We start from the raw sequence: 13,998 nt of genomic DNA on the forward strand, positions 1-13,998 counted from the left end.
TTGCCAGCTACAAGAGTTCAAGAAAAAAAAAGACAACAAGGAGATGAAAATAATGGGATTGGCTTGGAGCAATAGGATTTTGTTTTAGTGAACATTAGGCATATTTTATTCACTATTTTATTTGATTATTTTTAAGGTAGTGCTTTTCACTGTGAAATCTACATATTTTTGTTTAAATGGGAGCCAGAATTAGCGGGAATTACCTGAAGAATTGTCTGGAGTAACTAGGAATATAAGAAAAGCAATGAGAACATGTCCTGTACTTTCTAAAAAGTGCAGCAAGCAACTGAAACCATATCTGCATCCTGCTCAACCCTTGGCACTCCTGGGACATGCAGAAAGTGAGGGGAGGACCCATACATCTAATTTTCCCACCTCTACTTTTGGCTTCTTTACATCCATCCTTTTCCTTACTTGATCCACATACTGGCACAGCAGGAGTAAGAATAACCAGCACTACAGAATTAACATCCCTGAATTATATAGTAAACACTGTTCACTACACTGTTCAGCACTGTAGTTAATGTGCAGACATTTGTTGTTACATACAGGCATCCAAGGTTTTGTACTTTGCTCCATCAGCAAAGGCTGGGTTTTGATCTGGCCACTTGATTCCAATCTCAGACTCCAGCTAGAGCTAGCTTGCTAATAAAAAAGTCATTGAGATGGTGGAAGTTACTGCTCTTGCTGCACTGTGTATTTAAGTTTTCTGGATTAGGTCATAGGAAGGTCTTTGTTAGAAAATTTAGCCTTGTTGACATCAACCTTGTAATGCCAATGTTTCTGATACATTTCTTTTCCTTTTTTCAAGGCTCATTTAGAACAATTGAAATGAAACCACAGAGACCTGGCTGGTGGCTTTTAGACACTGAAGTGGGAGAATACCAGCAAGCAGGAATGCAGGCATCCTATTTGGTTATAGAAAAAGGTATGAACTAGAGTGGTTTTTGGCTGGGAAAGTCAAGCTATGAAGTTTTCTCCATGCTTTTGGGATCACTGAAAATAAATTTGGGAGATTGTTCTGTAAAAAAAACAACATAGGAAATTATCTGTATTCAAGGACATGGTGGAGTGGTTACTGTAAATTTGTTCTAGAAAAAAAATTTTTAGCTTCCAGCAATGCTAGCTTTGAATTATTTAGCATACTATCTTTATTCCTTTAGCATGCTAGCTTTGAATTTGAGGTTTCCCTACAGTGACCAGTGGATTAATCTGTTGAGAGAAATTGCAAAGATTAATTTAGACTTCCCTGGGAAGGGAGTGGTGTTACAGAATTACTAAGAATTGTTCTGAGTGATGTTGTCTTAGATTTCACCAGAATATATATTAGAATAGCCTTCATTTTCTTACTGTGCTCCCTTTAGAGTGCAGGATTCCAATGGGTCTGGAAAGTGGAGTTATACTCGATTCGCAGATCGATGCTTCACATCACATAGGTGAGTTTATCCTTGAAAAGGTCCGTGCATGCTCCTGAACACCCCCAGCAAAGTGTTGCAGTTCTGTATTCTTTTGGCATCACCTATGTCTTTCAAGATCAGTTCAGCAGTGGATCAGCTGTCAGGCTAAAAATCTCTCCAATGCTGCAAGCAGAGACTGGGAGCTGTGTTAGGTAGCAATCATCATGGTATTTTAAGTGTCACAGGTCTGCTATTAGTATCACAAGCTAGTAAGACTCAATTTTTTGTGAATTTGATTTTCTTTCTTTCGTTCCTGACAGAGTTCTGTGAAGGCTTGAAAGCTGTTTTGCCATATATATTCTCTATCAGTTTTTAACTTGCAAACCTTGTTTTGCAGAGAGGAGTTCTCTTCCATGAATGTAGAGCACATTTTGTGTCCGATCCTGCTGGGGGCCAAAACTTGTTTAGCAAACTCTAGACCCTGGTGCCAAATTCCAAATTATACTTAGCAGACAGTATATTACATAAAAGGCTGTTATTTTTGTCATTCTGCCAACTCCAAAGTTTTGCAGGGTACAGATGACTTTCAGTTGCTGACCATGTCCAAATTATCCTATAATATAATTTTAGAGTCTCTTCTTGGTTTTTTTCCCTTTTTCTTTGTCCTTGGCGGGGGGGGAGGGAAATAAGGTACTCAGAGTTAATGACAGCCTCAATTTATGTTTTTTCAATACCTCTTAATTCTTGCTTCATTCATATTTCCTCTGTAGACTATTGGGAACCTAAGTTAGCCCGATTAAACAATTATGGAACATACAATGCTTGGAGTACTATAATGAAGGAAGAACTCCCTTGGATCCAGGTACAGTACAACATCATGGAGTTACGATTTTCCTACAGCTTATTTTAGAAGGTCAGGCTGCACTTGTCACTGAAAGGACTGCTGGGGAAAACTGAAAAGATGTGGCAAGATTGGTGATGCCATAAACTGTTCTTCTTCCCTGGGGTAACCCAGTCTCTGCTGCTGTTGAGGCTCATTGACTGGACAGTTACCCTCACAATTTAGATTATTCCATTTTGTAGGCAAATGGAGTCATCTTTCTACTACTTTCTTTTTCCTTTGTCTACCTAACAGTACATATTTATATGTATGTGTTTCTTGAGTGATCATTTAAAGTGTAATATCCTCAAGCTTTGCTTCAGATAATTTTTTGCTTTGTTTGTATGCTGCCATGTCCCACTTGACACAGCTCAGCTGGCTTCACAGGGAAACTAAGCTTATAATTATGTCTTCAAGCACTACATCATTCAGTCACCCCACTTCTGTGGTTTTTTCCATCCCAGTGACTTTTGCATCACATGGCAAATTCGCACCCAAATTTAGAGAGGGTAGTTGATTTCTTATACATCTCATTAAAATTGGTTGGAAGACAAAAAAGACTCAAGTTCAGCAGGTGGCTGTTGTGTTTGGCTTGCTAACATTTGACATACTAGCAAGTTAGTGGAAGTGGAGTGAGAAGGTTGGGAGATCTGCTGTGGAACTGGAAATAACATTGGGAAGAGAAAGAATTTAACAGGGGGCTGGGGTAGTGAGAAGCTGAGGTTACTGAAGTGAAGCATGCAGAAGTGAGGAGGGCATGTCCCAAAGAATGAGTTTCACTGCTGATAAGAATACCTTCCAGATTTGTTTTTATGTGCTAAGTGCTTAGATATAATGTCAGCAACAATGGTGGCTTTTCAGCACTTCAGAATGTCATATGCCTTTCTGCAGCTTAGGTATCCAAAATTAGAGTGGCTTATAAAAGTGTGAGCTTTTAATTTCTCTGTGCTCCTTTGGCCTCTCTGTAAAATGGGGCGGGGGGAGTTGTGCCTACCACAGACACACAGATACTTTTGAGGTGCCTTTGTGGGGCAGTGCTGAACCCTTTAAGGTGCCCTCTGAAATTAAATGCACACAGAAATACACAAATGAAATGAGAGTGAGAGGGCATTAATTTGGACTCTGGTATCTGGTATTCCTTTAGAGAGTGTTAGTGTTGTGGGTGTTAAAATGCAGGGCTCAAAGCTGCTGTGTAAATGCCAAAGAATTATATGGATTTTGCTGTGCATTATTGACTTTATAAATGCTCTTTGCTGTTGCTAGGTGGACTTCCGAAGACAAGTTCTGCTCACTGGGATACAGACACAGGGAGCCAAGCAGTTTTTAAGGTCCTTGTACATCCAGAAGTATTTTCTTGTTTACAGCAAAGACAAGCGGACGTGGAACACCTTCAAAGGAGACAGCTCACCAACAGGAAAGGTCTGTCTGTGCCATAGGGGCAACAGCCTAGGCAGCATCCCTGAGTGATGTTTAATGTTAAGAAAAAGTGGAAAATATTATGGCCTTTAGAGCCTTAGTAGGTACAGCTTGAAGGCCCAAAGGGCATTAACCAAACTAATAAAATTGAGACTAGAAGACAAATTCTAAGGGGAGGAACTACCTCAACTGGGGTTTGGATTGGCCTTGTGACCTTGACTTTGCAGGGTCTGGTTTTCTCATAGGCATCTCTCCCTCCTATTATTTCCTAAGCCCTTGGCTGCTTTTTTGAAGGAAGCAGGAAGCTGAACTAAAAATCAGGCCCTTACCTCATTTGGTGTTAGATTCTGCTTCTCATCCCTCCCTTTCATCTGTCCCAGGAGTTGAATGTTGAACTGTCTGAATTGCCTGCAGAAGGCCTGTGTGGTGAGTGTGGTTGTACCCTGAGAGGTTCATCTTATGCCCAGCTGCTCCAGCCCCACCTCTTACAGCTCCCTTCAGTTTACCCTGAGGTTTCTGTGGTACAACTCCCAAATTGAAAACTTGTTGTCTTTTACCTCTCCTTTTGCTTCTTTGCTTATGTTTTCTAACAGACCTACATTAAAAAATGTTGCTTATTTAAACTGAGACCTTCAGACACTTCCAAATATGCTAAGATGGGACCATGAGATATTTCAAGTGGCCCTGCGGCATAGGGTGTGCTATCAGTGTGGATGGGGCTAAGGGCATATAAAAGACTACATTTGTAACAGAGCAGGCTTTCAGCATCCAAGCTTGTGCTTGCATTAAACTAATTATATGTGGATTTTTTTCTTTCTTTTTCTTTTTTAACAGATTTTTGAAGGTAATTCCAATGCCTATGAGATAAAAGAGAACATCATTGATCCCCCTATTATTGCTAGGTACATCAGACTCTACCCCACTGAGGTGTACAACAGGCCTACTCTTCGCATGGAGCTTCTGGGCTGTGAAGTGGATGGTAAGAATTGGTCAAGTGCTGATGCTTCCATTCTGACAAATTTTTTACCTCATACTTTAAATGAAGCTAAAGCTGTGGATCTTCTCATTCCAACGTTGTTGCTTTCACTGTGGCTACTTGGATGTATGGGAGATGACATGGTGCTCCTCTCAATAGGTTGCTCTTTGCCACTTGGAATGGAAAGTGGAGAGATCAAGAATACCCAGATAACAGCCTCATCTGCTAAGACATCCTGGTTTAACACATGGGATGCTTCATTTGCTCGTCTCAATCAGAAGGGAAAGATGAATGCCTGGCGAGCCAAGGTAACGAGAGAAACAGGGAAGGCAGCAGGGGACAGCTGGTTAATAGATTCTTGCTGTCTTTGTGATCATGGTGCTTCCTGCATGCTCTGTCCAGTGCCAAGTGTGATAGGGTCACTTCACAACCATCCTTTGGGAAAAGCACCACTCAGTTCTTCAGCAGGGAACTTACTAAGTTTCTGACAACAGCAGTGAAATCATACTTTGAGAGATGGATTGTGTCCTCTGGGCCACAGGCTGCAAAACTTCTCTGTGGAAATAGCCTGTTTAATTTCAGGAGATGAGTTCAACTTGGATATTTGTCTCAAGGGGGTTAAAGTAACCCGTTCTGGGTTGGCTTATAGGCAGTGCAGCCTAGTGGATCTGGGGGTGGTGACTTTCAGCAAGGCATGTGAGCTTCTGTGTCTTCAAAATGGAGCTGCATTTCCTCACAAAGTACCTTGAGATTTGCTAGAAGCTGCTCTTTTGTATGAGCATTTGGTATTAGAATTAAGTATTATGTTTTAATACTGGAGGTAAATCTCTATTATTTTTCATTATGTATTGGAAATTAAAGTGTAAATTTTAAGATTCCAAATACACTACCTGCAGTGATGAAGTTAATTATATAGGTCACTAAGAATGCTTGTGACTTGCCTCAGCTTTACTCTTCTGGACTTCTTTGATACAGTTTTGATGTATTTAGATACAGTTTTAACTACCTGTAAACAAGATTTTTGGCTTAAGCAAATACAGACATAGACATGTTTGCTAATAGAAAAACTTTTATATCAATTGTAGTTCAACAACAACCAACAGTGGCTGCAAATTGATCTCCTCACAGTTAAGAAGATCACTGCTATTGCTACACAGGGGGTCACATCCATGTCAGCTGAATACTTTGTGAAAACCTATGTTCTTCTGTACAGCGACAACGGCTCCGAGTGGAAATCCTACACAGAGGGTTCAAGCTCAGTGCCAAAGGTATCACTGTCAGCTCAGGCAATGGTATTGTTGCTTGGTTTTAGGTGCTAGACACAGTCAAGGCTCAAAAGGCAGAATGCCCAGCCAAATTGATATTCTCACAGGGCTTTAAAGTGCTAGGGAGCTGCGGTTACTACAGATAATGTCACAGTATCCATCTGATTTTAGTGATCATAATTAATCATAATACAAGGAAAGAACACCGTATCTGCAGAGAATGCAGCCAATGTTGTGATAAAAGGAGCTGACACAGTTTGTAAAGGAGGACATTTAATTTGAATGCACAAGGACATTTAATTTGAGTGAACAGTGGATTCCCCGGGGCCTCTTTTAGCTTTTTTATTTCTGCCCTGATTGTTTAAGTGAAATTAGTGTTAGTGAGCAGTATTGGCTATAGCAGAGCTGGGGAACTTTAGGTACCCACAGAGCAGACACAGTACTTTGTATTTTTTCCTGTATGACCTTACACCAACCTAACCCACAAGGGGTATTAGCAGCGGTAAAATAAGGGAAGTTTGGGAGTTTGGTCTGTTAGAAATTAGAATGGCAAATTTTCTGCTGTGGATGGAAACAGGGGCTGTTTAATCCATTCAGACTGCTATTGCTGGCCTGAGCTACTTTTAACCCAGCACATTAGGAGGAAACTTGATGTGGTCTTGTTTAAAACACGAAATGAGCCAGTCCATCTACCCTGGGTAGATGGTGGCTCATTTAAAACAGCTTGGAACTGTTTTAAAGAGAAAATGCAGGGTTTTTTTCAAGTGCCACCTTTTAACTAACTGTGTTTATGTATTTGCAGGTTTTCTTGGGTAATGAAAACAGCGACGGGCATGTCAAGAATTTTTTTAACCCACCCATCCTGTCCAGGTTCATCCGCATTGTTCCAAAAACCTGGTACCGTGGGATTGCCCTTCGGGTAGAACTCTATGGCTGTGATTTTGGTGGGGGTCTGGCTGTGAAAAGGACTGACGAGTCTGGGAGCTCTTAACCTGCCAGCAGTCATCATGCAGAACAACATGTTGTTTAAGAAACCCTTAAAACAGTCATGCTTAGTAGTTTGGATGTGTGCTTCATCGAAGGAACATAATGTTTTACCAGCAGGATTGAGAAATTTCTCTGGCAGGTGTTTCATTCCTACGAATGCACACTTTAGAAAACAGCTTCTTTTCTCTGGGAAGAAATGGTAGTTCCTTCTGATTAGTATTATCACTTCTTCATTATAACCAGTACTCTGTCTTACTTTTTACTTAATTTTAAGTTCCAAATCCCTAGGAATGGAGACTCTGGCCTTGATCCTGAGCCCTGACTATCTCCATTTGGTAATGCTTTTGCAGCACAGCTGAGGAATAGAAAGCTATAGCAGGTGGATGTTCTCCATACATAAGACTGAGAGGGAAAACCAGCGCAGATCTGGAGCTGTAGTGCTGCATTCCAGCAGTGCCTTGGTGAGAAATGATTGTAGGGGTGACCTCTCCTCCACATGTCTTTCATCTACACTGTGGCAAAGGCAGGACATGTCTCAGCATTGAGGTATGTGCAACCCCTTCTCAGAGAATGTTTGTTGGCATTGTTGGTTTGGTTCTTGCATACCCAGCACACATGAAATGCAGTGGATTTCACATAATTCATCTTCAGTGCCCTGGCAAGGGGAAAGGGAGTCAGCAGTACCTTCCATCCCAGAAATGAGAAGGCAAGTGATTTAACCTGGCAGGTCATGGAACAGCAATGGGAGAACCAAAATGAGAATTCAGAACTCCTGATGCTCAGTCCCATACACACATTTAGACTGTTGGGACAGGGAGCTGCCTGGATTAGGAAAGCTTTGAGAACTGCAGCTGTACAGTAACAGTACAGCCTGGAGGTGGCAGAGGAGGATTAGATGAAACTGGGTAACAGAAACATCTGCATCTTCTCTTATGATTTAACTGTGTTTTCACTAATGGAAATACTCTTGTGCATAGATTTTACATGGATTTTTCCCAGGATGACTACATCTGAAAATAGATACACAGTCCATGAATTCATTGTTCCAGCAGAATTTTAGCTAAGCTTTCAGTAGTGTTCTGGGCTTCTATCCTGTAAATTGTTTCATTGCACCACTTCACTTATCACACTAGGTACCATTCAGGAGGCTGGATTTTTAAAGTAGTTTGTCTTTGAACCTTGGATGGTGTTATCTAGTTTTATTTCAGTAGCTTTTCATTTCTTTCTCTTACAGAACATTCATTTTAAAGAGAAGGTATAGAACAGGAGTGAAAAGAGTGTAAAAACTAAACAAATATTTTCTTTTTTTCTTTTTTTATTTTTTGTTATGTCACAAACTGTTGTAATTTTCCACTGGAAAATAAAGTTAGTATTGTAGCATGAAATGCATCAACATTTTCTTTTGTATATTTGCCTCTACAGTAGTGGCTCTGGTAATGTTGAAATTTTGCAACAGGAAAGTAAAATTTTTAGTGCTAATTAGCATTAATTTCAAATGGTGAAACAGTATGAATAATTGCTACATCTTTAAAGATGAGTTTCTTAGTATTTTGTAATGGTGTAATAAATATTATTTATTTTTGTCTGATACAGCTGTGAAATTGCAACACAAGCCATATTCACTAAAAAAAAAAGAAATGTAAACTTCAGAATGAGGTTTTACCTTGGAAAACAGTTAATAAGTGCTTCTTAACTTCAGCAGAACCAGGTTTTTATGTAATAAGTGTGAAATAATTTGTTTTTAAGAAGGCAGTGATCTTTAATGTTCTAAATAAGTAATTAGTTCTTTATGTATATACGCACGCACACATGTATAATTCTATGTAAAATTACATAAATGCAAAACTGATTGCAAGAGCATGACTCAGTACATCTGCATCAATTTTACAAGTTGAAGATTCTGCTTCTACTTACTAATGAACAGTACTTTGGTTAGCTGGGGTCAGCTGCTTGCATCTCCTCCCCAGCCCCTTGTCCATGCCCACCCTACTCACTGGCAGGGCAGAGAGGCAAAAAGCAAAGGCCTTGATACTGTGCAAACACTGTTCAGTGCCGCCTAAAACACCCCTGTGTAGTTATCACTGTCCTAGTCACAAATCTAAGCCACAACACCCTATGGGCTGCTATGATGGGAATTAACCCTATTCCACTGGTGTTCCAGCCTGTCCAGTAGAGCAGCAATGTCTGGGCCCTGTGCCAACCCACACATGTAGCCATTGCTGATAACAAAATGTTCCCTTGCACAGCAGAGTAAGATGATAAGGGCTACAATAACAGCAAAAGACCAGAACAGTCACTAACACGCCAGACTCTAATATACAGTAAGGCAGAAAGTACAAAGCCCTGCCAATAACAGCTATAAATTCTACCTAGCACAGCCCAATCAGGGGTGTTACCTCAGAATCCTATTGCCCCGCATTGGACACCAAAAAGGGCTGCAGTAGGTTGGCCCCAGCTGGCAGCTGAGTCCTCACTCTGTCGCTTGATGGCTTTCCCCTGGCAGGCTGGGGGAGAGGATTGGAAGGGCAAAAGAAGGGAAACTTGTGGGTTGATATAAAGCTAGTTTAATGAGCAAATCAAAGCTGCACATGCAAGCAAAGCACAATAAGGAATTCATTTGCCACTTCCCATCAACAGGCACGTGTTCAGCTGCTTCCAGGCAAGCAGGGCCTTGACACACCTGCTTGCACTTCCTGACAGTTGCTTGGAAAGACAAACACCATAATTCTGAAAGTTCCCTCTCGTCCTTCTCCTTTCCCCTGGCTGAGCACAATGTCACATTGTCTGGGATATTACATCCCCTGGCTCAGCTGTGTCCTCTCCCAGCCTCTTGTGCAGCCCCTGCCTCCTCACCAGTGGGGCAGGGTGGGGAAAAGAAAAGGCCTTGGTGCTAAGCAAACACTGTCACTACCAGATAAAACAACGTTATCAGTGCTAGTTTAGTCAAAAAAACAAAGCAGAGCACTATACAGGCTGCTGTGAAGAAAATTAACTCTATCTTAGCTGGACCACATACACAGAGTATTTTAATTTTATTAAGCAGCCAGCTTAGATTGAATTTGCCAAGGCTTTTGGAAATCTGTAGTTAAAACAGTCTTGCACAGCCTTTTACACACTGTGGAATGAAATCCTGTGTATGTTGAGATTATTTGCAAAATACACAAGGAGAGCAAGAATTCCTGCAGTTTTCTCAAAGACTGAAGATGCATGTGACAGCATGAAGGTTAGCAAACATAATCTCTTTTGGACTGAGGGAGAAATGTGGTGCCAAAGTTCAGAGTAATCGAGCAAATAATTTCTTCACAAATCTGAATGGATGCCTTTTGATCCAAAGGTCCAAAGTTAACTGCTTTTAGCCTCAAACAGCGTCTCAATGGAGTTGCTGCCCTCTAATGTTCATTCCAGCTTCCAAGAGGCTGCAGGGTGTCCAAAGCTGACCATCTACAGGTGAGAATAACACATGGGTGGCTGTGCTTTACTCACAACCACCTTTACTAGGTGTAACCAAGGTTTCTATTTTCTTTCCAGAGGTGGTGGCTGTACTCTTTTCACACAGACACTGAAACTGGTTGTGTCTGCACTTGGATTGGAAAGGAGTTGGAAGTATGTGTAAAGACAGTTGAGCAGCTCTGAAGTAGATACTGACAGCACCACAGTAGTTTCTTCAGAGCCTGGTGCAGTAGCCCAGTATCCAGACAGGTTTGTACAGAGTGCCCTGTAAAGTCTCTAAAGTTGATGCAGGCAGTCTCATGTGGATGGATGCACACACCTCTGCCTTTTAGAGGAGATGTAACCTCCATTTCTGCCAGTTTTTCTGCTGGTAGTTCTGAATGTAACTCCTGCACTGCAGGGATACCAGCACTGAAGCTGAGCCAGCTCACCAAGGTTCCCAGGAGTCTGAAAACTGGATGGTTCCCTCCAAACCATAGCAAAGCATGGTGGAGACATAAAGCTGCCTATTACCCATGGATTAAAGCCAATGCAGATCCTATTTCTGCATCCGCTCCCTCAGAAACCTGAACTGTGCATCAGCACAGATGCAAAGGTGAATCTGGGCTTTGGGGCTCTTCTCATATTAGAGACATCAGTGAGGGCACATGGCAAGAGTATTCTGAGTGAAGTGCCAGGAGAACTCTACAGAAAAAGCATCAAATAGGAATGTGGTCAGAACTTCAGACAAAAAACCAATCTTCTGAGCGCACTCCAGCACCCCCTGAAATGACCATGAACACTGCTGGGTTGATCGGAATTTTAGAATGGTGCTAAGGGACAAAAAGAGGGCTTGCAACTTCACAAGCACTCATACTCATGAGGTGTCTTTTGTGACAGATTTTTTTGGCACATAGCTGAGAGAGGAAGGTAAAGGCTCTGTCCATGCCCATGTATGTGCTAGGGAGGACTGTTTATCAATAAGGTTCCATGGAACACCGCAGAAATGAGATGCAGCACTGTCCTATGGTGACCAATTGCTGTTTTGTATGAGTCAGTTATTCCACTTAATGCATGTAAAATATTCCTCTTCTTGCTGTGTTTATTCACGCTAGCTCTGCATCATAACCAGTTTATCCACCTACACTTTCCTATCATTACTGTGCCCCATTCTCCATTTGTTTGTTACACCCAGTGCTTGAATCATACTTTAATTACAATCTCCTCCAGGTAGGGACTGCATCTTCTTGAAGGTTTGTACAACACTCTACAAAACAGGCCATGGGATCATTCTCAGGGTTCCTGGGCACATCTGTAACACCGTTTCTAATGGGAGCAATACTGTGTTAAGCCCACTGTGACCTAGATGCACCAAGCACCAAGTAATTCAGACTGACCTATGTTCTTCTACATTTAATAAAAGTGCAGGGTATGTTTCTTCTAAGTGCTTTTTTTTCTTTGTAACACCACTATTGTACTCTCTTTTAGCACTTCCCATGAAAATTTGTCCACTGTTTGTAGCAGATAAAGTAAGCGGCTTTTCCATTTTTTTCCTCGTGTAGCTGATTGCAAAATATTTTAAATGGTTACGTCCGTAATAGAAATGTATACTGTTGTACAACATGACCCATCTTAGCCCAGGAGTTATTCTGATATCCTGTGGCAAGTGATTCCTCAAATTCAGCCCTGAATGCCTCATTTCTAGCAGCTCTCTGCTTCAGTCTGCATCGGACACAATGCAGAACCTGCTGTGGTGTGCGGGGCAGAAGGGAAGTTGTGCGCCAGAGGCTTTTGATAGCAATCTGTCTCCTAATGACTCCTGTATTTTGGAGAGATGGCTGTTTTTCCTCATGCTTCTGCAGGGCTTGGAGGCTTGGATTTTACACTGGCTTCTCTATGAGCTGTGTTCCAGTGAACTGCAATGCTGCGTTTTCCCCCCATGCACAAGGGTTTTAAATTGACCCTTTATGGCTTCATAATATTTAAGAGTTTCGTGTTGAAAGCCCCTAGATTATCAAAGGATCAACTGGGGTTTGGAAGTGGAAGACGCAGGCCTTCAAGGTTATACCCAGTCTACTGTTCAAACAGATAGCTATAATCTATAGGCTTTGATCTAAACTAATCATCCTACATTTCAGAAATAATTTGGATTTTTTTTTGTTCTTGCTAATTCTGTTTCATTCCAACATAGATACTAGTTAATGGAGTCTACTTCCCCAGATTAGTTACAATGGCCAAAAAAATAAAAGTGGCTGCTGCTGTTTGTCACATTTCTGTGCCTTTGTTCCTTCCATGCTCAGCAAAAGATGAATCTGTTTTGTCCTCTCCTTCTGGATAGTTTTTGAAATATCAGATCATCTTAGTGCTCTCACATACTGAGGAAGCATTCTGAACAACAGCTTTACTAGATTGCAGTTTGCAAAGTTTTTAATTTACAGAAGCTTTTCTCTAAACAACTTGGCAAGACTTTAGGAGAACTTTTCATGCACATATATTTTATTAATTTCTACACAACACACTGTAGGCTGGAAGTTGAGAGAAGAAGGAAATAGGTAAAATGAAGGAAAGAAAGTGTGAGAAACCCTACTTTTCACAGCTTATGTCTTCCATCTTAAAAAAAAATATTGGAAGCATTGAGGTTTTTACCATCAAACATGTTTAACCTTTCCTTACTTTTTCTAGTAGAGTGGGGAGATGGAAAGAGAAATGTGGAGGAAGGCTAGGAAAGAAAAGATAGAAGTAAAAAATCAGGGAATAAAATTTTTTCTTGTTCCCAAAGGCTGAAAATATTCCATGAAAACAAGGTGAGTTCTTTTGAGAACAAAACTGAAACCCTGAGAAAACCTGGAGTACTTAAATCAAAATTTTGCAGTTTCTTTTTCTGTTCTGGTTTTTGGTGGAGAAATCTAGGTTGCCTGACTGACTGTGTATTTTTTCAAGGAAAAGGGCTAAACTGATGTAACTCGTTCTACTAGTCCACTGGAAACAGCAGTAGGGCCCCAGTGGCACAGCTCTAAGGTTTGTTGATTTGGAAAAGACCACGGCCGCCCATCAGATCCTGCGAGCAGGCTAGAAGCTGTGGGAACTGCTGCCTCTAGGCAGGGCACACCACGGAGATTCCAAGGTTTTGTTCTTTCCTCCCGCCCCTGCTCGGCACGAAGCGATGGCCCCGATCGGTCAGAAGGTGCACAACACCTCTTTAACAGCCCATATCCCTTTATTACCCGCTCCTGGGCCACATACCAGCGGGACACAGGCGCTGCGGGAGCTAAGTGAGAGGGAACCCTGGCAACGTGTTTATCAGTCGTTTTGGCTCATTTCACTCTAACCATGTTATTTGAAAATCTCAGCCGTACCTTGCCTATGGCTGAAATGGATGCCAGTATTAACAGGAACTGATTCTCTGTATGTAGAGTTTTGCTTCAAGCTAAAGGGTAGGGAAATGGCAATATAATTTTTTTTTTTTTTGCTAATAAACTTTACATGTTTTCTATAGAAGACAACATAGAGAACAATAGAAAGAAAATTTTGCTAGACCAAGATGATAGCCAGAAAGCAGCAAACCACTGATGCCAGATGATCAAGACCAAAATATTTAGCTGTTTTTTATAGACAGCTGAGTAATCTTGTGGCCCAGATCCTCTTTGT

General features: G+C 41.3%; 1 protein-coding gene across 1 annotated transcript in view; it reads left to right on the top strand.

Annotated features, from left to right (window-relative positions):
• The window catches only part of F5 (coagulation factor V), a 36,149-nt gene extending 27,358 nt beyond the window's left edge, over nucleotides 1–8,791 (top strand). Inside the window, exons 19-26 of the mRNA XM_042031840.1 lie at nucleotides 812–928; nucleotides 1,365–1,436; nucleotides 2,168–2,259; nucleotides 3,541–3,696; nucleotides 4,528–4,672; nucleotides 4,829–4,977; nucleotides 5,755–5,937; nucleotides 6,737–8,791. Coding sequence (XP_041887774.1) covers nucleotides 812–928; nucleotides 1,365–1,436; nucleotides 2,168–2,259; nucleotides 3,541–3,696; nucleotides 4,528–4,672; nucleotides 4,829–4,977; nucleotides 5,755–5,937; nucleotides 6,737–6,925 — 1,103 coding nt within the window. The 3' untranslated portion in view covers nucleotides 6,926–8,791. The remainder of the gene's footprint in view (nucleotides 1–811; nucleotides 929–1,364; nucleotides 1,437–2,167; nucleotides 2,260–3,540; nucleotides 3,697–4,527; nucleotides 4,673–4,828; nucleotides 4,978–5,754; nucleotides 5,938–6,736) is intronic.
• Nucleotides 8,792–13,998: the final 5,207 nt, after the last annotated feature.

Source organism: Corvus kubaryi, unplaced genomic scaffold (genome assembly GCF_017639235.1).
Source record: "Corvus kubaryi isolate FWS band 111438036 unplaced genomic scaffold, C.kubaryi_AGA036_p1.0 37341, whole genome shotgun sequence".
Classification (NCBI taxonomy): Eukaryota; Metazoa; Chordata; class Aves; order Passeriformes; family Corvidae; genus Corvus; species Corvus kubaryi.